At 32.0% G+C, this 25892-nt stretch overlaps 1 protein-coding gene across 10 annotated transcripts in view; it reads left to right on the top strand.

Moving 5' to 3' along the window:
- The window catches only part of LOC123265192, a 398621-nt gene that overhangs the window by 327420 nt on the left and 45309 nt on the right, over positions 1-25892 (top strand). For all 10 annotated transcript variants that reach the window (XM_044728840.1, XM_044728839.1, XM_044728842.1 and 7 more), the window contains exon 5: positions 15919-16010. In XM_044728840.1, coding sequence (XP_044584775.1) covers positions 15919-16010 — 92 coding nt within the window. The remainder of the gene's footprint in view (positions 1-15918; positions 16011-25892) is intronic.

Genomic DNA, 25892 nt, shown 5'->3' with positions numbered 1-25892 from the left:
GGATTTTATTTCGGATGACCAAGCCGAGGGTTTAGAAAAAAATTAACTCCTGCGGTAGTAAACCAATTCACGAAGCTCTTCATGTTCTCTCAGGCATGTTAGCCAAAGGGATAATACCGCAAAGTCAACGGTCACTTTCTTTTTTTTTGTTGTTATTTCAATTTATCCTTCTGAGTAATTAAAATCAAGGACTTTCAGTTTTAAGGAAGACTAAACGCTAATTATTCTGGTACTTGATTAGTTGAGGATTATTTTTTTACGGTAATTAAACATTTGAAGTTGCTTTTTTAGTGATTTTAAAATTAAAATTTTTTAATGATAATTACGTTTGAAAATTGTAATTTTCAGTGATTAAAATAAATTGATACTGATTGCAATAACTATTATTAAGATAAAAAATAGAAAAAAGTTCTTTAAAAAGAAAAAAAATAATTATTATTTAAGATTTTAGCGTTAAAATAAAGTTATTCTAATAATTTTTTGTATTTCGCGGTTGGCTACGCGGGAAATGACGTACATAGATGGTGCATTGGTAGCGCGCGAAATTTGAAATCACATAGGCGGTATTATTCGATAATATTGAAATAAGAGTTTCTTTATTGAGATCCACGCGAACTAGTTAAATTTTTAAAACTGAAAATTTGTAAATTCAATCTACGTAATAATTAATAAAAAAATTAAAAAACAGGTTTCCGGGATTGAATCAAATAATTAGGATTAAAAATTGTAATTTTTACATGTGAATGGAGATTCCACCAGCCGTGTATTTGGTTAAGAATTTAATGCAATGAACGATTTAAAAAAAATTTTATTTTTATTGAATTTGATTGAAAAAATAATAAGCTATCTATTAAAACAATAAAAAAAATAGGTTTCCGAACGTATTACGGAGATATTTTATATTTTTTTTCACTGCGCTTGCGTTGGATCTCCTTAAAAGTTAAGAGTTGCAGAATATTTAGAATTTTTTAGAATCGGGACAGTATTTTTTTTAGAAGGGGGGGTGTGATTAAAAATAGGTTGATTTAATCGAAATTAGGAATATTGAATAATAAATTAATGTTGAAAAAAGAGAAATTCAAAGTTTTAAATTGAAAATTAAGTGACTAAAGAATAAGATGTCGACAAAGCAATTTGAAAGCGATGACACAGGATCAAGAAGGTTTTAGGGATGGAAAGCAAGTTATCTTCAAATCGGAATGTATAATAGACGCGACGTTTTCGGATTACTAACAAGTCACAAGGAGCATTTATCCCTAGAATATTGAACTAATCAATATATGCTTAGGAAATAGAGGTTCAAAGTAAATAATTCTAATTTTTATTATTTTTTAGACTTCTAATTTTTATAATTTAAAATAAAAGTATTTTTTTATCTTAATGAATCATAACAGGGAACTTGACCACTCAATGAATATAATTTAGATTTCTATCACAATGACGCAACCTAAAGGCTCTATTACCCGTCAATTAACCTTTTACATACCTATTTTCATATCTAATTTTATTTATAGCAATTAAAAATTACGTTATAAAGGTTGAATAATTACTTCCTTTAAAGTATCATGATACCAAAAAATCTGTCATGATTTTTAACAAAAAACGCTTTTTATAATTTAAAAGCAATCGACCTCAAGAATATTAATGCGCTATGTCATTAAGTAATTAAACTTTTTATCGAAATTTCAGTACAAATTAATTAATATTATAGAATTTTACGTTAAAAATTCAGTAGTCGTGACTAGAGTATGATTATAATATTTAGTCAAAATTACGTATAATGATACCTGATGAAGATTAGATTAAATAATCTAAAAGTCGCCTAAATAAATATTAATTCTCTGATCTAAATTATTAAAACCCAATTTCGGTCTACTTTTGCGAATATTAGTAGTAATAAATAAATAATTAGTTTTCAGAATAATAATATGAATGAAATAAATTAATAACATCGTTTTAAGATGTTTAAAATACGAAAACTCTATTATAATGGTAGTTTTCGGAAAAAAACTTTTTTTTATTGACTTTTTGTAGACATAACAATTTTATGTAATAGTAATCGGGAAAAAAATACTTTTCTTGGGAGGGAGAGAGCTTAGGTTAGATAATGTTTTTTTGTATGGAAAATGTTAAAAAAAAAAAGTTTTTTGATCTGTTGTAAAATGACACGCTTAATGTAGTGTTTTGTTAAATGAAGTTTCTTCATTGACTTCAGCGCGACAATACGCTCCAGTTAATAGCACTAACAACACTCAGCGAGTTGACTTCATAAGAACAATAACGAGCTCTATTAATAGAGAAAGGATGTGTGGCGTGTCAAAGAGCTCCTGACGCTCTGAATCGCTAAAATAAATAAAGGAGTAGCTTTTATTGGAGAAAAAAGAATGAAAATAAAAAAAAAGAATAAAGATATAAATATAAATATAAATACTCTTGAACAGAAATACGATAGAATAAATAGCACGAGTATGAAGAGCAGAGACAAGAGAGTCATGGGAAGCAGAGATAGTGAGCACATAACAGTAGCGCATCCCCTCGCCCCTTTTACCTAAACGGGGGTGGATTTTGCCGTGAGGCAAACGACGACAAGAGACAAACAACAAAATGGAACGATCTAGTTGCCAGGGGCTATAATGCATCCACGTCGCACGGCACGTCCTTCATTCCCCACGATGTGAATTGTATGAGCGGAGGATAAAATAAAATAAAATAATAAAAAATAAGCTACTCGATTCCCGACAGATCACCACTCCTGTCCAGCAAGCTCGCGTTTGATAGTCACCACTATTGAAAAGAATTTTTTGCACAGGTTGATTTTTATTTAACTTTATTGTGCACGAGGGAAAAATAATTCATGTACGTGCATGGGCTGTCCAAAGAGAAAGCAAGAAAGGGTGGACAGGTAAGTCAACAGGTGGTCACTACACCAGATTGTAGCTGGACGTCCACAAACCCCGTGGCTATCCATCTATCAAGGGCTTTGTGCCCCTTTTCGGGTTTACTCTGCCTTGTTGCTGTTATCATAATTCCCTCTGATAGGAGCTTGTTTTTTTGGTAAAGTACCTACGCTTTTATCGCGTGTTTTTATTTTTTTTTTTTTTTTGTGACGGCGATCAAGTGCACAAAAAGAAATTGTAAGTTTCAAAGGCTAGATTTGCGGGGAAAAAATTTTAGTAAATGCTTAGACTATAAATCAATTTTTTAGTGGCATTGAAAAGGTCTTTACTTAAATTAGTGCCTTTTCAAGGTTTCATGTCATTCTCACCGATAGTTGATTTATTATGATTATTTAGGCTGCATTCGTAAATCTTTAGATACATAATTAAGAAATTACCCTGTATCTTGTGAAATATTGAGATTTTTTAAGATATAAGCTCATCTTGATGTTACATCCATCGAGACCTTTCATTTGAGTACCCTCATGAATTTTTCATATATTTTATATATTTATATTATGACCCAGATTTTACTTTTTGTAATTGAGTATTTTAGTTTATTCGTTGTTAATTACTTAAAAATTAATAGAAACAATTATTGTTATTAGTGCGGCGATTATTATTTAATTATTGTATTTATTTAGCTAATAATTTTATGTTATTGTTACCGAAGGTATGATTAAATTAAGAAAATAAGCGTGTGAGAAATTATTACGAAGCCGAGCGAATTAATTGTAAAAGAAATTAAAAGACTGGGAAAATTATTCTAAGTTCCGAACAAGATTTAGTATGGGAAAGTGATGAATGGATATAAAATGAAAGAAATGACGATTATTATTTTGTAAGAAATAAATTAGGTAAGCGAAAATTTTATAAGTCCCGAAGACAATTTAGTATGGAAAAATCAACGAATGGATATATAATGAAGGAAATTGCGATTAAAATAATAAAGAATTGTGAATTTGACGAAACGAATGGATAGAGAATGAAGAAAATTGCGATTAAAATAATAAAGACTTGAGTTTCGAAAATAAAAACTTAGAATTTGGCGAGACGAATGGATGGAAAATGAAGGAAATTACGATTAAAATAATAAATAATTATTTTTGAATGCTAGTACGAGAACACCGGATAGGTGTCTAAAACGACTCTTCCTTTTCGTTACAAGAGAGTTAGGCAAAAAATGATAAACGCCAAAATTTGGCTCGATAAAGCAAGCAGTTCTTTCTCGGGAGAATTACTCGGGCGAATACTCTTCCCCAAGTAATTCCAGAGGATGATACTCTACCTGAGTCTGACCAAGGCTCAGGTAAGTATCATGAACCGACCGGATGAGTGCTTCTCCCCGTGCCAAAGCCTTCAGCTGAGGCACGGTAGGTGATCATAAGCCGTGTAGGTGGGGGCGAAGAGGACACTCTCCATTCGCTCTCGGGGTAGAGGTTTAGGCCCAGGGGTGACGGCTAGTCTCCTGGGGAAGCGGGGAATCAGCTTTGAAGTTTAGTTCGCGATTTTGACGCTCACGGTGAGTGAGAGTATGTGTGAGAAGAGTGTTCTAACATATTGTTTATATTGTTTAATTTGTTTATATTGTTTATATCGTTTATTAACATGATCAGGCCAATAAAGAGGTTTTTCTTTTTTTCTTTGATTGATTTAAAATAAAGTGTTTTGTTTATTATTTTGTTATTGATAATGTAATCCCCGTTTATGACCCTGGACTCCGGCGAGCAAATTTCGAGCCGGGGACAATTAAATAAATTATTTTATTTTTATAATTTTTTGGAAAACGTGGACGTTACAGATGGCGCTCGAACAGGGACAGGATTAATTTTTGGTAACGGGCCACGTAGTGTAGTTAAAGATGACTTATCGTAAATTCATATTATTGTAAATCTTTTGGAACTTGGGGAACGAGACAAAAAAAAAATCGTTCCAAAACGCGATTAGCCGGGATGTGAATGTGTTGTCGAAAAGAAGTCGTTCAACCGGATGAAGGATGAAACTAGAACCTTGAATCTCTGATGTAAACCAGTACCGAAATCTAAGTGTCCGCAGTGTTCTGAGCAATTCAAAGATGAGACCATGCCCTGGAGGTAGGAGTCACCGTCATCAAGAATTACCAGTCACTGAAATAGCTACGAAGTTGAGGAACTCGTTGAAATCAGAACTTGTAAAGTCCTGTGTGCCACTATGTGGGCAGTCACCTGAAAAATTCCTTTGTGCCACTATGTGGGCAGGCACCTGAAGGTCCTGTGTGACACTAGGTGGGCAAGCACCTGTAAAAGTCCTGTGTGCCTCTATGTGGGCAGGCACCTGAAAGTCCTGTGTGCCATTACGTGGGCAGGCACCTGAAGTTGAATCCGAAGCCGAGTATGAGCAGAACTTGAACCACGACGCATCACCGTAGAATGACCGTGAGGAAGATCCATCCGAGGTCCCGATTGTGAACCAGACTCAGCGATGAGGACACCGAAAGAAGATCCGCGTAAAACCGAGTAAAGACCCCAAGTTTCAAAAGATACCAAATTTAAATTCGAGAGTCTGTTTAGTTACATAGTTTACTAGTACCGAGCCTGTTTATTGACCTGAAAACGTGAAAAGAAAATTATTTTTTGTTTGTAAGCTGAATGACATGGCGTGCGAAAGCCATTTATAGCGTTTTTGTCGTTTTCACCACCATGGAGATGTCAAAGACCAACAAGATGTTTACTGAACTTCAGAAAGGGAGAAGAATGGACCAAAAGAAAAGTGGCAAACCAAGTTCACCACTTTTCTTTCCGAGGAAAGAGGGGTATGACCCAGATTTTACTTTTTGTAATTGAGTATTTTAGTTTATTCGTTGTTAATTACTTAAAATTAATAGAAACAATTATTGTTATTAGTGCGGCGATTATTATTTAATTATTGTATTTATTTAGCTAATAATTTTATGTTATTGTTACCGAAGGTATGATTAAATTAAGAAAATAAGCGTGTGAGAAATTATTACGAAGCCGAGCGAATTAATTGTAAAAGAAATTAAAAGACTGGGAAAATTATTCTAAGTTCCGAACAAGATTTAGTATGGGAAAGTGATGAATGGATATAAAATGAAAGAAATGACGATTATTATTTTGTAAGAAATAAATTAGGTAAGCGAAAATTTTATAAGTCCCGAAGACAATTTAGTATGGAAAATCAACGAATGGATATATAATGAAGGAAATTGCGATTAAAATAATAAAGAATTGTGAATTTGACGAAACGAATGGATAGAGAATGAAGAAAATTGCGATTAAAATAATAAAGACTTGAGTTTCGAAAATAAAAACTTAGAATTTGGCGAGACGAATGGATGGAAAATGAAGGAAATTACGATTAAAATAATAAATAATTATTTTTGAATGCTAGTACGAGAACACCGGATAGGTGTCTAAAACGACTCTTCCTTTTCGTTACAAGAGAGTTAGGCAAAATGATAAACGCCAAAATTTGGCTCGATAAAGCAAGCAGTTCTTTCTCGGGAGAATTACTCGGGCGAATACTCTTCCCCAAGTAATTCCAGAGGATGATACTCTACCTGAGTCTGACCAAGGCTCAGGTAAGTATCATGAACCGACCGGATGAAGCTTCTCCCCGTGCCAAAGCCTTCAGCTGAGGCACGGTAGGTGATCATAAGCCGTGTAGGTGGGGGCGAAGAGGACACTCTCCATTCGCTCTGGGGTAGAGGTTTAGGCCCAGGGGTGACGGCTAGTCTCCTGGGGAAGCGGGGAATCAGCTTTGAAGTTTAGTTCGCGATTTTGACGCTCACGGTGAGTGAGAGTATGTGTGAGAAGAGTGTTCTAACATATTGTTTATATTGTTTAATTTGTTTATATTGTTTATATCGTTTATTAACATGATCAGGCCAATAAAGAGGTTTTTCTTTTTTTCTTTGATTGATTTAAAATAAAGTGTTTTGTTTATTATTTTGTTATCGATAATGTAATCCCCGTTTATGACCCTGGACTCCGGCGAGCAAATTTCGAGCCGGGGACAATTAAATAAATTATTTTATTTCTATAATTTTTTTGGAAAACGTGGACGTTACAATATATTTCTCAAATACTATATATATGAAATATATAAAAAATGCCATGTGGGTACTTCAATGAAAAGGCTCGATAAAAGTAACATCAAAATGAATTTATATCTTAAAAAATGTCAATAATTAAAAAATGACCTTGTATCTTGTGAACTATTGACATTTTTTAAGATATAAGCTCATCTTGATGTTACATCCATCGAGACCTTTCATTTGAGTACCCTCATGAATTTTTCATATATTTATATATTTATATATATATATATATATATATATATATATATATATATATATATAAATATTATATATATGTTTATATGAAAAATACATGTGGCTACTCAAATAAAAGCTCTTAATGAGTGTAACATCGGGATGAGCTTATATCTTCAAAAATATATATTATATATATGTATATATGAAAAATATATCAAAAATGCATGTGGGTACTCAAATAAAAGCTCTTAATGAATGTAACATCGGGATGAGCTTATATCTTTAAAAACGTCAATAGTTAAAAAAGTACAGTGCAATTTAACAAAAGTCAAAATGTTAAATCACGGCAGTCACATAGTGACTGCAAGGTTGCTGGTTATAATTAAATGATACCGAATTAGTCCGCCATTTTTAATAGGCTTCCTCTTGGGGTAATTCTGAAGTTCATAAAAAAAACTCCGATGTCAATATATGAAATACTCTGGAGACTAGAGTGCTTAACTCATATTGATATGAAATAAATGTAATTAAGAATTGAAAATTCTTAAATTATTCAAATATCTGATTGATACCGTCGGATTTTTTTTTGCTAGCAGAAACAAGAGAATGAAATTTGTAGCATAAGAATAGTAGAAAAGATTTTTAATATAATTAAGTAGGAATTGTGGATGCCCAACCGGTAAGAGAAAGAGTCTTAAGAAAGGGCGGAGGGGTTGTTGGGGAGTAACTCGAGTTGTAAGAAGGGTTGTATTCAAGTTGCCTCGGAGGCATGTTAATGCACTCAGAGATCTTAGCACTTACACTCTAACACGTCCATGTCGGAGCACCACCGACTACTCACCCCCAGTAGTCTAACCACCCTATTTTACCTCCTGTCCCGTTTCTAAAAGACTCCTCTTTATTCCTCCTTTTTCTACCCCCAGCGATTTTCTCTTTCTGGAGAGAGAACCCCAGCTCAACCGCCTCTAGAGGGCTTTCACGGACGACGCCTTAAATCCGGATCTCTGGCACCCCTTCCAATACAGACTCTTCCGTGCTAGCAAGATGAGAAACCTCCCACCCACTACTTTTATTCTTAGAAATCTTAATCGAATGAGAGTTAAAATTTAACCATTTCCTTTTTTTTTGTTTTATTTTACCACTCACTGACACTCTCAGGCTTCCACTCTCCTCGGTGCACGCATCAACGACCATCAGATTTTTAAGAATATGAAAAATAATTTTTTTTATACGGTCTACGTTAAAATGCCCACCAAAAAAATGAAAAAATTTGCATACCTTAAGTGCAAATTATTGAAATTATAGCTTATATTTGCAACTATGGATTAATCTAAACGCCAATTTAATTCAAAACTAAAAATAAAGAAATTAAAAACTAATAATGAAGAAATTGCAATAATTCATTTTAAAAAATTAATTTTCGCTACAATTGATTTTTTAGTTTGTTTAAATTTTCCCGTGATAGAAATAGTCTTGAAAGTTTAGCGCCCTCATGCGTTAAGACAGTGTAATTACAAGTTATGGAAACGCATAAGCACATTAACTTTATAAAAAACTCTGTTTATAAAAATATATTTCATTTGGCTGCACAATGACCAAAAATTGAGAGAAAATGATGATAAAAATCTATTTACAATTAAACAAATTAGCAACCTTGCAGTCACTACGTGACTGCTGTGAACTATAATTAAATAAAATTTTGCTTTATTAAATAATGACTTTCGTTAAATTGCACTGTACTTTCTTAAATATTGACGTGTTTAAAGATATAAGCTCATCCCAATGTTACATTCATCAAGAGCTTTCATTTGAGTACCCACATGCATTTTTGATATATTTTTCATATATACATATATATAATATATATTTTTAAAGATATAAGCTCATCCTGATGTTACACTCATCAAGAGCTTTCATTTGAGTACCCACATGCATTTTTATATATTTTTTATATATTTATATATATGATATATATAAATGTATAAAATGTATGAAAAATTGAAGAGGGTACTCAAATGAAAGGTCTTGATGAGTGTAACATCGGGATGAGCTTATATCTTTAAAAATGTCAATAGTTCACAAAATACAAGGTCATTTCTTAATTATTGATATTTTTAAAGATATAAGCTCATCCTGATGTTACACTCATCAAGAGCCTTCATTTGAGTACCCACATGCATTTTTGATATATTTTTCATATATTTATATATGATATATATAAATATATAAAAAATTGATGTGGGTACTCAAATGAAAGGTCTCGATGAGTGTAACATCGGAATGATCTTATATCTTTAAAAATGTCAATAGTTCACAAAATACAAGGTCATTCCTTAATTATTGATATTTTTAAAGATATAAGCTCATCCCGATGTAACACTCATCAAGAGCTTTCATTTGAGTACCTACATGCATTTTTGATATATTTTTCATATATTTATATATATGATATATATAAATGTATAAAATGTATGAAAAATTGAAGAGGGTACTCAAATGAAAGGTCTTGATGAGTGTAACATCGGGATGAGCTTATATCTTTAAAAATGTCAATAGTTCACAAAATACAAGGTCATTTCTTAATTATTGATATTTTTAAAGATATAAGCTCATCCTGATGTTACACTCATCAAGAGCTTTCATTTGAGTACCCACATGCATTTTTGATATATTTTTTATATATTTATATATATATGATATATATAAATATATGAAAAATTGAAGAGGGTACTCAAATGAAAGGTCTTGATGAGTGTAACATCGGAATGATCTTATATCTTTAAAAATGTCAATAGTTCACAAAATACAAGGTCATTCCTTAATTATTGATATTTTTAAAGATATAAGCTCATCCTGATGTTACACTCATCAAGAGCTTTCATTTGAGTACCTACATGCATTTTTGATATATTTTTCATATATTTATATATATGATGTATATAAATATATAAAATATATGAAAAATTGAAGAGGGTACTCAAATGAAAGGTCTTGATGAGTATAACATCGGGATGAGCTTATATCTTTGAAAATGTCAATAATTCACAAGATACAGGACCTTTTTTTAATTATGTATCTAAAGATAGAGCATTTTCGAGTGCAGCCTAAATACTTATCATAATAAATTGGCTATTGGTGAGAATAATATGAAACCTTGAAAAGGCGCAATTCTAGGTCAAGACCTTTTTAATGATACCAAATTTAACCATAAAAACCCATCATATAAATACACTGCCCACAAAATTTTGCTTATTCTCTTTATACTATAGATAATTATTGAGCTGTGGTTTTTAAAACATCTATAGTGTTTACAAATTCATAATTATAAAAAACTTTTGCTAAAATTCTTTAAAATTAATTTTTTCTAAAAAATTGTTTAAAAATCAACTCTAAAATGTATAAAATTTATTCATTAATATTTTTCAATTAATTAAATAAAAATTGCGACAAAATATCATGGAATTTCCAGGATTTTATAAGTCCATACATAATTTATAAAAAATTTCTTGAAAAGAACAAACACTGCATGCTAATCACTCGACCCAGATAGAATAATGAATCAGTATTCTCTCCGTAGCATCCCTTGGCTACGTGACATCTTTTTACTACCCACTAACGCTACAAGGTGTAAGACTCCCCCCTCGACATTAACGAATCCCAAAATACAATTTAAAAAGGCAGTTTGTGATTTTTAGCATGCCATCCCACGACGATTTAGTAGGAAGCCACGGAATTAAGTAAAGTCTCTTGTGGGCTAACGCACCAGTTTTAGTCGGGATTCGGCTTAGCAGGGAAAAGGATTCTTATTATTGCTCTTAAGGGATTACACCCTCTAGTTTAAGGGGAGGCTCTTGTAGTCTGTAATAACAGGCCTTACCGCTCTGTTGGCGAACCAACAGGATCCACCTCTTCATCTAGAAATCAATAACCTACCAACTAGCCCATATCAATAGTCCTAGTCACTTTCCAAATTTTACCTCAATTTTCCACCTAAAATCCTTCCCTCGAAGCTTTGCTAAGTTTTTCCAGAAAACAAGACATTTATAAACACGAGATTAGATTTGTTAAGATAATTCCACGGGGGTTAGGCTCCCCCGTTTAACCACAGAGTCCTAGGGTTCCACTCCTGCGTCTTAATCCCAAATATGACCTAGCAGAGGCAAGTACTATTACTCGCGAAGTCACCCTCTGTTCCAAAACACACTGCGTTAAAGACTTCAACATTAGCTACATACCTCGGAATTAGGAGCTGAAGAACACGTGGAAAAACATAACTAAAAACGGGATGACTGGAAAATATTTTGTTTCGACAAAAAACTAATAATTTTGTTAGCTGAATTTTCTCAAAAATATTTCTCCAAGACAGTAACTAGATTTTCGAGCTCGAAGTTGTACTTTGAGCTTCAAGAGCTACTAACTTTGCAGTAGAAAAATTTTGAGCGTTTTGAAATTTAATATAACAGAAAATTCCAGGGATAGCTTTTAGAGTCAACCATATCCAGGATTTTTTAATTGTCACTATAATAAAAAAAATTGTAAATTATAAATTGAATGACAATTTTGGAGAAAAGCTTCTCAGAATTTTACAACTATTTTTAGAAACAAATTCACTTTGTTACAGCAATATAATGAGCCGAGTTAGGTAGCTAAATTATTTTCGACAAAAAACTAATAATTTTATTAGCTAAATTTTCTCAAAAACATTTCTCCAAGACAGTAACTAGATTTTCGAGCTCGAAGTTGTATTTTGAGCTTCGAAAGCTACTAACTTTGCAGTAGAAAAATTTTTGAGCGTTTTGAACTTTAATATAACAGAAAATTCCAGGGATAGCTTTTAGAGTCAACCATATCCAGGATTTCAAATTGTTACAATAATAAAAAAAATTGTAAATTATAACTTTAATGACAATTTTGGAAGAAAGCTTCTCAGAATTTTACAACTATTTTTGGCAACAAAATGACTTTGTAACAGCAACAAAAACTGAGTTAGGTAGTCAAATTATTTAGCCGTCCAAAAAAGTCATTGTTAGTACAACAGATTAGTTTAGTAACAAACTGGTTTGTTATTACAACTCGACTAATATATGTTTCGAAAAATAATGAAATTGTCGCAATAAGTATACTCATTTTTTACCAGAACATATCGCGTTACAGATGCCATAAGGGCGTATAAAAATTATACGCCCTTATGGCACCCGGGAACCATAAGGGCGTATAAAATTTTTTTTTTTGCATTTCTGCACATTTCGGACGAAAATACATCGATTCCCGAAAAAAAAATTTTTTATACGCCCTTATGGCTCCCGTAACCTACCTCGGATGCCATAAGGGCGTATAATAAAAATTATGTTTTTTTTTCTAAATCCAAGAAAACTTTTAGTTAGGAGAAAAAATTTTTTTTTGCATTTCTGCAAGTTTCATACAAAAATACGTCGATTCCCAAAAAAAATTTTTTTGATACGCCCTTATGGCATCCGAGGTGGGTTCCGGGAGCCATAAGGGCGTATAAAATTTTTTTTGCATTTCTGCACATTTCAGACGAAACTACGTTGATTCCCGAAAAAAAATTTTTTATACGCCCTTATGGCTTTTCACCGGGACCTTTTGCCGGTATACGCCCTTATGGCATCTGGAACGCGATATTTTTCAGTTATCCCGTTTTTTGTTATTTCAACAAAATTGGTTTTATGCGCGATGTCCCAACAAAATTTTTTTTCCGCGCGCTTAGAATAGAAATTCCTATCAAACCACCGATTCAATTCGAATTTGGATAATAATTCAACGTAACACCCCCGACGCCAGCACCAATTAAAAAGCCAACACTCAAAGCCGTACCTCAACTTATAGTTAGCTTTCCATTGAAGGGAATATTTGATGTATGTGCTGGAAAATACAGTGGGTAATCTGTCACGCTATCGACATCCCTTTTTTCAGGGCTTAGAAAGAGACCTTGGTGGAAAAAGGAAGGGGAAGGAGGAAACCTATTCCAGCGAAGCTGGGTTCGGAGCTGCTAAAGAGTAGGAGGTAGTCGTAGAGAAGTCAATCCGCTTACTGCAGAGTCCGAGACTCTTTGGCAAAGGCCTCCCCATGCCGAATTTTCATCCTCAAACACCCTCTCGGTCTAGCATGGCTGATTAAACGCGGAACTACGTAACCTAACGCAAATACACTGGCCAGTCTCAACTTTCACAGATTAAACTCCGTATTTTAATCTGCCCGAAGCTTATATTCGATTTTACCTTTGCGGAGCTGGAATGGGAATGGGGGTGCTCTTTCTTGCTCTTTGAATCATGAGACCCGGATCGGTCACTTGACGGAAATATTTATCCAAGGTTCTGGATTCCCGGCTTTTAAATCCTGGCTCTTTTCCGTAAAAGGATGAGTCTTTCTCCTCACCTCACATCTGATAGCAAGGCCTGCAGGATCCCTTGAATTGGACGACGTCGTCACGTCGCGGGTTAGGTGCCCGCGTTCTTCTTTGATCCCCTGTGCTCTCGAGTTTGCCGAGTCGAATTATTTGCCCTCTTAATTACATCTCGATCCTACATCTCGATTTCTATCTCTATCTCCGATAAATACGATCGGATTTTATTTAACGAGTAGAATGTGGAGGGAAAAATAAACTTTTTTGCTGTTCAAAGTTGAGCTTATCCATGGGAAGAAAAAATATGAGAACAATTCTTAGAATTTTATAAAATGGATTTTTTATAAAATTGCTATAGAAAGTTTTTTGGCCAGTGTATTTATATAATAAAATGGGTTTTTGTGGTTAAATTTGGTGATGTTGGAAAGATCTTGACCTAGCGTTGTGCCTTTTTATGGTTTTATATCATTCTTACCAATAGTCAATTTATGATGAGAAGTATTTAGGCTGCATTCGAAAATTCTCTATCTGTAGATACATAATTAAAAAATGACCCTGTATCTTGTGAACTATTGACATTTTTTAAGATATAAGCTCATCCCGATGTTACACTCATCAAGACCTTTCATTTGAGTACCCACATCAATTTTTCATATATTTATATATATTATATATATGTATATATGAAAAATATATGAAAATACATGTGGGTACTCAAATGAAAGGTCTCGACGAGTGTAACGTCGGGGTGAGCTTATATCTTTAAAAACGTCAATTATATATATGTAAATATGAAAAATATATAAAAATGCATGTGGATACTCAAATAATTAAGAAATAACCTTGTATATTGTGAACTATTGACATTTTTAAAGATATAAGCTCATCCCGATGTTACACTTATCAAGACCTTTCATTTGAGTACCCACATCAATTTTTCATATATTTATATATATTATATATATGTATATATGAAAAATATATTAAAAATTCATGTAGGTACTCAAATGAAAGCTTTTGATAATTGTAACATCAGGATGAGCTTATATCTTTAAAAACGTCAATTATATATATGTAAATATGAAAAATATATCAAAATGCATGTGGGTATTCAAATAATTAAAAAAAGACCTTGTATTTTATGAACTATTGATATTCTTAAAGATATAAGCTCATCCCGATGTTACACTCATCAAGTCCTTTCATTTGAGTACCTACATCAATTTTTCATATATTTATATATATTATATATATGTGAGATGTATATATGAGAAATATATCAAAAATGCATGTGGGTACTCAAATAAAAGCTCTTGATGAGTGCAACATCGGGATGAGCTTATATCTTTAAAAAGGTCAATAGTTAAAAAAGAACAGTGCAATTTAACAAAAGTCAAAATTTTAAATCACGGCAGTCACATAGTGACTGCAAAGTTGATAGTAAAAGAATAATTTTTATAAAAAAAACTATTGCGGCTTTTACGTAAATAGATTTTAATTATTTTGCAAAGGAATGTTGTTTTGAATTTTAATTAGCAAAAAATGCATCCTAAAAAATTATTCCGCCAGGTAAGAGAGAGCCACTCACCTTTAATCAAGGAAAAAATGTAATATAAGCTTCAGAGATTTGGGGTGAGAAGAGGGAGCAACAATAATAATAATAAAAAAATTGAGAGCGAGGATGAGGATAAAGAAGTCAGGCAGCAGAGGAATGAATTTTGGGGAGAGTGATCGCCTCGGTGGTTGACGAAGCCTGTGGTAGTGAAGAAGTGGGAGGAGAAGATGGAAAAATAGAGAAGGGGTGACTTGAAACCGTGGCCACAGAGGGAAAGGAACAAAGGAAGTTATCGCCCTGGAATTTTTATGCCGACGAGACCCGAGGAATGCAAATCACGCGGGGATTTTTTTTCCCTTTTTAAAAATATATATTCTATCTCTGTTACTCTAAAAAGTGCAGAATTATATTTTTCTATTAAATAGTTATTTGATAAATTTTAGTAGCGAGTTGCAAAGCAACTAGCGGACTAGTCGCGTGCGAGCTCAGATAAATCGAATAGGTTATAAATCGAGGGTGAAGTGATAACTCACAGGCAGTGATTCGCGTGGAGAGCAAACCCGACTGTGTCTGGTTGCTCTTGTGAGGACAGGTAGGGTTCTACCTGTTGCACACGATTCCGCTAAACGCAAGGGGAGTTCCGAAGCGATAAAAATTCCGGGGTGAGTCGAGGGCGAATCAATCGGTTGGATTGAGTGGAGAAAATAACTAAAAAGTACGACCTCCCTAACCTTTTCGGTGAAATATTGAGATTATTTTTGTGACAAAGTGGATTTTTTTTTTTCAGGTGGATGAACGGGGCAGATCGCCTGGCACGTCGATGCGGCCTACCCCTGTCGCAATCACCTCACCGTCCAGTCCAGAAGAACCTGTCACTCTGTAAGTTTATTTTTTATATTATAGATTTTAGTAGTGTAATTAATTTAATAAGATTGAATATTGCCAAGGTTCGTTTTTTAGTAGGGTATCTACAAAAATTAGAATAGCAATTTAATTCCGTTACTAACAATATTTACCTGCAAGACATATACAAGGAGAAAAAAATTTAGCTACAGGAACTCTAAAGTAGATAGTTAGTTGTAAAAAGTTCCAGTAGGTTAACGCATTCTTATGGTAATAATACCGTTTGGCTCCTATAACTCTATGTCGTTGAGCTCTGAGAGCTCAACGTTATTTACCTCTCACAACTCTACAGGATCCTTCTGAGACTATAACAAATTTTAACAAATTTATAACGATTTAATATTGATACTTTAATAAATAAATCCAGCAGAACGAATTTATATTGCCAATAATAATTGTATATGACAAATAAGAATAGTATTATAATAGAAATAAAATAATAATAGAACTTACATTACGAATAAAAATTATCACAATCACAATATATATCACAATATATTATACTAATACATTAAATTAACAGTCACTGCAAATGAACCTTGAAAAACCATAAATACAAAACCGTTCTAACGAAATTAAATTTGACAAAAGAAAATACCTATTTCCTTAAATAAATAAACTGGAAACTTAATTGTCCTCATATATTTTTAATAATATGGATGAGTAACAAAATAATTATGTTCGTCATTTTCGAAGGATATGAAATATATCAGCGCACTCCACTACTGCGCAACGTAAAGCCCTTCCAATTATACCGTTTGTCTCTCGGAACTATCCCGTTGAGCTCTGAGAGCTCAACAACATTCAGTTATCAGAACTAAATAAAATTTTGTTACTGTAACTCTATAACAAACAGTAAACTGTGTATAGTTACGGTAACTGTACAATTTCGTTCCCAGAACGAAATTTTTTTTCCGTGTATTATTCCAAGTATCATTATTAATTCTTGCTACAACTTTCTTCCAATTCCTCATCAAATAATTATTTATTTGGCAACTCGCAACTCCACTCTTAAAATTATACGTCAATTTATAAAGAGACGAACGCTTTAATAAAGTAACCTCTGGATTTATTTTAAAGTTCCCGACTATTCAGACCTTAAAATACTAAAACAAAACGTTATTAACAATTAATAAATGTGTTAGCATAAAGCGGAGGTGTTTATTATGTTTGGAGATGTCGAACAAGTGGAACAAGTCGAAGAATCTAGCTTTTGTTGATAGTAGTTAATTCCTCGGCCTACCGGTCTATAAGCGAAAAACTTTAGACTACTTTCGCCACCTATCTGCTAAACCGGACACTATTTACTGTTTATAAAATTTTTTTGAACTAAAATTATATCTAAAATCTAAACTAAAATGTTGAATACTTTTGAAATTACTGTTGCTGTTTGCTTAAGAAAATATTTTCTTCTATAAATCCTTGAAGCTCAAATTTCTTTGTTACTCCCGTAAAACTATTCTCAAATTTCCTTGTTGAAAATTTGAGTTTGAATTAAGAATCGCAATTTTATTTCAAGTTACTAACAACATATTTACTTTAAGCAAGACATATAATATTCCAAGTATTATTATTATTCTTGCCACAACTTTTTTCCTATTCCTCATCAAATAATTATTTATTTGGCAACTCGCACTCTTAAAATTATATGTCAATTTATAAAGAGACAAACGCTATAATAAAGTAACCTCTGGATTTATTTTAAAGTTCTCGACTATTCAGACCTTAAAATACTAAAACAAAACGTTTTAAAAATTAATAAATGTGTTAGCATAAAGCGGAGGTGTTTATTATGTTTGGAGATGTCGAACAAGTGGAACAAGTCGAAGAATTTAACTTTTGTTGATGGTAGTTAATTCCTCGGCCTGCCGGTCTGTAAGCGAAAAACTTTGGACTACTTTCGCCACCTATCTGCTAAACCAGACACTATTTACTGTTGATAAAATTTTTTGAACTAAAATCTTGAATTTTTTAGAAAATTACTGTTGCTATTTGCTTAAGAAAATATTTTTTCAAATCTAAAACTTTAAAGATATTTTTATTAATGAAAAAAGACTCTTACAAGATTGAGAAAGGATAGTAGGGTGTGTTTGGCAAAATGAGAATTAAAATGAGAAAAGCGGTGTGTTTTAAATGTACGGATTGTATGTAGGTATGAACTCTCCTAGAGAGAGAAAAATAGAGTGAATAAGGATGAAGAAGGTATAAGGGATGTGTTTTACCGAGGGATACTTACGGCATCCCTATGCGGCACATATTTTCATATAACAAAACCATCTGCGTGCCGGGCATAACAAATTTCCACTGATTTATAGGCGAGCAAGTGAAGCAAAACCTACTGAGAAAATACACCGCGATGTTATTGGGCTAAAAATTTTGTTCTCTACTCCTTTTTATATCAATAAATATAAATATAAAGAGGAATATTTTACCGGAGAGTAATGGGCTGCTTGGGCTAAAACTAGAAATATTTATGAATTAATAATTTAGATAAGGAATTCGGTGGACAATGGGAATTTATCGCTAAAGGGTCGAAAGGGTTCCAGGGCTCCAAGCTAAAGAGTACGTGCCGGAAATAGAATTTCTAAGGCTCAAAATCTTTTGTCGGGTAATCGATACGCTGTTTTCCTTTATTTATCGGTCTCAACAAAAAAAATTATCTTTCTTTTGTCTATTAATTATGTAATCGTGCTCCCGCGCTATCTGGGACGCTACCGCACGCAGCATCTGCACAAACAAATCTAGCATGATTTAGGAGGGAACCCGGCAACCCTACAGCAAAAGAGTAAGATAACTCTGTATATTTGTGTATATGCAAACGATGTTTTAGTTCTTACTGCGGAGTCGTAACCGTAGGCGTCGGGAAAAAGAGCCGTAAATTTACGAATAGGTTTTAAATATACTTTTTTTATTACTGATTCAAGTATTTTATGGGGATAAGTTATATAGTTCAGCCGAGACATTTTCCTGGAATTTCTTTTTTATATTAATCAGGGCATTCTATATAAATTTCTTATTTCAAGTAAAGTTAAAAATTATTAATCATTAATGTTTAAATATTTAAATTCAATCAGTAATTAAAGTGTCAGATTTCATTACATGATTACTTGATTACCTTTATTATTGAAATTGATAAAATTCAAACAACATTTTTACACTTATCAAAAATTAACAATCTCATTTTCATAATCAAGTTTTTTTTTTAACTCTTATCGATTTTTTTACTGTCAATTCATTTTATTAATCACTCATTCAAGTATTATGTCAGTATCAGTAATTCGAGGCCGATACATTTTTCTGGAATTTTTTTTATTCTATAAATTTCTTATTTCCTCGCCGCCAAAGTACCATAAATAACTTGGATGTAATAAATGGTGATGGAACACTCGGCAAAATGTAAAAAGTCAGCCCTCAGATTAATTTCGGCTGAGCACTGTCCCTGCAATTGCTTACAATCGGTATTTTAAATAATTTAAAAGTAACAAGTCCAGAGGGCTGACTTTAGACGACGCCGCTAATTTAATACTAAACACTAAAATCAAGTGATTTAAAAGATACACTGGTTGAGTTATTTCTTCTAGCAATACCATCAAAAAAATACTCTAGAATTAATGCCGAATTTAAAATAACTGTTAATAAACAAATAAAATATTTAAAGCCAGACAACAGAGATTTTTAGTGTTTGCACCGCCCACCTTTCCTCCCTGCACCATCGCCAAACACTTAATAAAAAAGTTCAGACGTCTAACAGCCAATATTTTTCGATTACTTTCCAGTAGTTACTTATATCAAACAGTTTATTAATTTATCAACAATTAAAATACCAGAGATTATTATTATTTAACACTTTATCAAGAGACTCACGCCCGAAGTTGTGTTTGCTGGTTTTAATTTTAAAAAACGTTGTATTAATTCATTTAAAATTGAAATTAATTACTCAACAATTGGTAAAAAATTTTACAACATTGAAAGTGATGATGAAAATCTAAATCTTTGAATTTAATATTTTAGCTAACCGGTTTCTAATAAAAATTTTTTCTTACTACCCAACCGCAATATTTACTCATTTAATTCAATTCAGATTCACTTACTCTGATGATTTATTTCCCGAAGGCGTATACCTGATGATGGGAATTTATTGGTGGGAGTTTGTGTACTCTGCCCAGACTAAAAGCAATGCCCGGGAGATTTAAGAAGCAACTTATGGGTTATGGGTACATCTGACTATAACAATCTCCTCCACGTTAAATTTATCACCTACTAATAAATAATCATTTAAATTCTCTCAAATATCTTTTTTTAACGCAAAAGTAGATGACCAGTTATTAAACTCACTCATTTTTCTATTGATATCGGAGTTTAGTTCTGCTAATAAGGTCATTCAGTCTACAAACTTTTTTCAATCTCTAAAAAATTAATTTCCGATAAAATATCTGCTAAAAAATAATAAATTGTACTTTAGACTGTAAAAATCACTAATCTGAACTTATAAAATTTTTTTTTAAATCAATCAATTGTTATTTTAACACGAAAAAGTGATTTTAATAGCTTAGTATAGATTTTTAAATGTTTATAAAGGGACAAACACGATAATTTTTGAAAAAATCAATTTTTCAACTCAATTTATTTCTTAATCTCTTCTTAAGACTAAAGGGAAGTTCCGTATTGAAAATTGCAGCTTAATATTGTTTTGTTTAATTATAATTAATTTTTTTCGGCTGGCAGTTGGAGAAACTTTCTGTCCTTTGAGCAGCCATATAGAAAAATTTATTTTTAAACACAGCTTTGAGACAGCTGATACTATACTCAATTGTTTCGCTAACTGACCGCCAGGTAGTCTTTAATTGGTTCTTTTTTATGGTTCAAAATCGTAACGAAAGAGGGCGTTGAATTCGTATGACAAAATTCCGCAGGACAATTTAAACGAGCTTTAAAATATAATTGTAAATAAAATTTCTTGTAATTAACTTATCAAAATTATTTTTTTAACAGATTAATTGCTATTTTAACACAAAAAAGTAGTTTTAATGGCTTAGAGTAGATTTTCAAATTTTTATAGAGGGGCAAACGCGATAACTTTTGAAAAAATCAATTTTTCAACTCAATTTATTTTTTAATCTCTTCTTAAGACTAAAGGGAAGTTCCGTATTGAAAATTGCAGCTTAATATTGTTTTGTTTAATTATAATTAATTTTTTTCGGCCGGCAGTTGGAGAAATTTTCTATCCTTTGAGCAGCTATATAGAAAAATTTATTTGTAAACACAGCTTGAAGACAGCTGATACTATACTCAATTGTTTAGCTGGCTGACCGCCGGTACAGTCTTTAATTGGTTCTTTTTTATGATTCACAATCGGAACGAAAGAGGGCATTAAATTCGTATAAAAAAATTCTGCGGGAAAATTTAAACGAGCTTAATATAATTGTAAATAAAATTTCTTATAGTCAACTTATCAAAATTATTTTTTGATATAAAATTATTGAAAATAAATAATTTTTTTTTCCTAAAACTGCTCCAGCCGTAATATTTATAGAAACTATATTTTCGGTTGTCACCAAAGTGATTTATCAGGAGCGATAGATCATATAAGAGTTAGAGGACTGCTGGCCTTTCAGTTCTCGATGGTTTATTAGCGTTAGGAGGGTGGAAGAAAAATTGCAAGTGAGATGTAAGTCTTGCTCCGTAACTTAAAACTAACCAGGACTGTTCACCCCCTTCGGACTCGAATTGTTGTAAGATGGTCGGCCAGGATGGATAAGTACAAACGTGGTTTCTTCCTCGGAAATACTTTTTATTTAAAAAGCCTTGAGTTCTCAGCAGGGGGAAGGACAAACGCCCTCGCGGATCCCCAACATGAATTAAACTTTTAATTTCTCTAAATCACCGCTCGCCCTGGAGGCATTTTCTCGTACTAACAGACGGCGTGTTACTTATAGCCTTTGCCCTTTTTACAGTCCCCTTGATTCAGTGATTGTGCAGAAATACCTAAATCTAAGTTTCCTCGGCGAGAGCTCCAGGACTAGGGTGTAAAATCAATGAAATTTATCCGGCTTTTTTTACATCTGTCTGATAAATTAAACCTGGACTGGGGTCGACTCGCCTTTAAAATCATGATACTCGGTGAGGTAATATACTGTTGATATTACACAGACGGGATACCTACAAGAAACTACCCTCGAATCCTTACACTTGACATATTGTTTCCATTCTTACCCGGCTCTACGGAAAAAATAGTGTACACGCATAAATAATACCAACGGTTGAGTGGAAGAACAATAATGAAGATTTTGTAAGAGGAGGGGGAAGACTAATATGTCTGAGTGGCTTTGTATACGTAACATTTATGGGATTTGGTGGCACCTACGGTGCCACCAAATTTTAGTTAATTTTGGAAAAAATTAGATGAATTTTTTTTTTCAATTTAATTTTTTGGATTCAATAGTCGAAGAAATAATTAAGGAGGTTCGAGCAAATCTAATGTAAAAAATAATTTCCAACTTTGAGCTTTGAAATAAAGTATACGTATAAATAAATACGTAATTAATCTAATCCCAAAATTTAAAAAAGATTCACCGTTTAGTTACTCAGATATTAAATTAAAAAATCACATATTTTATCTCCTTATACACGGGCTCTTATGGCGGACAAACGTTTTGTCGAGACTTTAATTATTTATTTCAATATTAACCTCCCAACTTTAACGGATAAAAAACTATACACAAGAAACTTGGATTATTGCAAAATATAAAAACAATTTAATAATAATACATTACCGATATAATTTTTGAAATATTTAAAGTCAAATTTTATGTTTGTAACTCATTTATCGTCAGCCATTTATTCGAATAAAGATTTGACAACATCGCGTCAACAGCTGAGAAAAAACAAAAGGATAGAAATATAGTTACAGAGAGAGAAATGTTTAACTCACACACTCATCCACGTCTCTGTAATGGGTGTAATCAAACGCGCTATTGCCAAATCTGTTTATTTATTCCGGCAAGTAATAAATACCAAAGTCATTTTATTACTTTACTTTATTACATAAGTAAAAATCATCAATTATTAAATTGTTTAAATTATTTTAAATTAAAATAAGGAATTTTGACGAATATTAGGAAAACTAAAATTAGTTACTAAAAATAGTTACTAAAATTAGTTACTAAAAATAGTTACTGAAATTAGTTACTAAAATTAGTTACTGAAATTAGTTACTAAAATTAGTCACTAGAATTAGTTACTAAAATTAGTTACTAAAATTAGTTACGCTCGAACTTCCTTAACTATGTTGGAAAAAAATTTTTAAAAATTTTAAATTCAAATTATGGCTTAAATACGGAAGATAGCAAATATATACATTAGGGTGTGCCAAAATTTAACTTCCGTGAGGAACCTTTAAAAATTGGAATTTTGAGTTTCGCTATGAACAGCAGCTGTGTTTGGGCATTTTCTGAGATATTTTGGGGTGAGAGGATTTATTTGATGTTCATAGAATTTTTAACAGGAGATTTAATTGGGTACTTTCGGCCAAATTTTGAATTTTCAGCGAAAATTCCCAAACTAAGTTCTAGTTGAAAAATTCTATGAACATCAAATATATCGTCTCACTCCAAAATATCTCAGAAAATACCGAAATACAGCCCCTGTTAAAAGCAGAACTCAAAATTCCAATCTTTAAAGGTTCCTCACGGAAGTTAAATTTTGGCATACCCTAATTATACATGGAAGCTTTCTTATAGGAACTAATTCTCGACAAAAAAGGTCTTGATTATGATTAAAATTTTTCTCAAAAAACTTATTTTTAGAACAAAGTTGTGTTAATTTGGAATTTAAATTTTGGCTAAAATATGGAAACCTACAAAAAAGGTTTTTATCAATTTTTTCGTACAAACCGCTCCAATATTGAATCGATCTACTTTTTTAAATAATTTTTCACTCCAATAATCATAAATCAAATATATGTAACGTAATCTATCATAAAAATACGATCACATAAATAATAAAAAATATTTTCTGTTCCTTTATAAATCGATTAATTTTGAAATTTACCATAAAAAAAATTTTCTAGCTCATTGATCTTGAAATTTAAGAATTATTAGGGTCGTTCTAGATTTTTTATTCGTAAAATAAAATTTTTTAAAAATTCCGTATCAAATTTTGACAAATGTAACTTATCATTAAAATGATTGAAAATTTTGATTTAAAAAATGAAGTATTTAATGTGGCATTTAGTAAATTATTCAAAAGATGGTAATAAGTTGTAATAAATTAACGATTGACCTCGTGAATAAAAGGGAAAGAGCTCCATATTAATCACCGATTAGCATAATATCGATTACAACAAAATTGCAGACAATAAAAAATGTATTTATAAATTTATAAATTTTCTTGGAGATAAATTTCGGCGGATGTTTCTTTGAATATTTGAGATACTTGTCAGGTTAATTACTTGTCGCTTACATTGTTGCGGCCAGTTACAGCATAGACAGCCCGAAATTCCCGAGTGTCTAGTACCCGGTCGGTAAACCTCTACCCGGTCGGAAAGTATGTAAAAAAAAAAAAGAAAATTTCGAAAGAGGGATGAAAAATAATAAAAATTCAAAAGGTTCACCCCTTTTCGCAAGCTGAGACCGAAAATTCACTGGGGTGGGATAATGCCTCGGAAAGCTCTGGCTGTTGGCTCCTGACTGGTGCGTTATTACTACTACGTATCGGTATAAAGTATGAGGAACGAAAGCACAAGAAAAATAAGTAAAAAAGGTTAAGGATGAGATGAATATGTGCGAATCGCAAGCTTGTTCGAGTCTCATCCCTCCTAAAATTTGGTTTCGCTCATGTATTTATGCATTTATACATTTTATACTGGGCTCTAAAGCTGGCTTGCCAACCCCACATGCACTGCCGTTCCCTTACTGCGATTACGGTAAATTCATGAAAGGGTCGTGTGACAAAAGATCCTCATTGTGACAAATAAAATATTGTTTTTTAGTTCTTTCGAGGAAAAATAAATATTTTTTAGTAAGAATTCGGAGACATCAATCTTGACTTGAATTTTTATGTAATTGTTAAGATTATTAAAATAAATTATTTCTAAATAATGAATTTTGTTAAATTGGACTGTAATTACTTAACTATCGACGTTTTTAAAGATATAAGCTCATCCCGGTTTTACACTCATCAAGAGCTTTCATTTGAGTACCCACATGCATTTTTGATATATTTTTCATATATACATATATATAATATATATTTTGAATATATAAGCTCAGCCCGGTGTTATACTCATTAATAGCTATCATTTAAGTACCCACATGCATTTTTGATATATTTTTCATATATTCATATATATAATATATATAAATAAATAAAATATATGAAAAATTGATGTGGGTACTCAAATGAAAGGTCTTGATGAGTGTAATGTCAGGGTGAGCTTATATCTTTAAAAATTCCAATAATTCACAAGATACAAGGACATTTCTTAATTATTAATAATTTTAAAGATGTAAGCTCATCCTGATGTTACACTCGTCAAGAACTTTCATTTGAGTACCCACATGCATTTTTGATATATTTTTTATATATTCATATATATAAATATATAAAATATATAAAAAATTGATGTGGGTACTCAAATGAAAGGTCTTGATGAGTGTAATGTCAGGGTGAGCTTATATCTTTAAAAATTTCAATAATTCACAAGATACAAGGTCATTTCTTCATTATCGATAATTTTAAAGATGTAAGCTCATCCTGATGTTACACTCGTCAAGAACTTTCATTCGAGTACCCACATGCATTTTTGATATATTTTTCATATATTTATATATATTATATATATGTATATATAAAATATAT

Source organism: Cotesia glomerata, linkage group LG5 (genome assembly GCF_020080835.1).
Source record: "Cotesia glomerata isolate CgM1 linkage group LG5, MPM_Cglom_v2.3, whole genome shotgun sequence".
Lineage (NCBI taxonomy): Eukaryota > Metazoa > Arthropoda > Insecta > Hymenoptera > Braconidae > Cotesia > Cotesia glomerata.
Note: the sequence above shows the minus strand (reverse complement) of the source record. Positions and strands in the feature narration are given on the sequence as shown.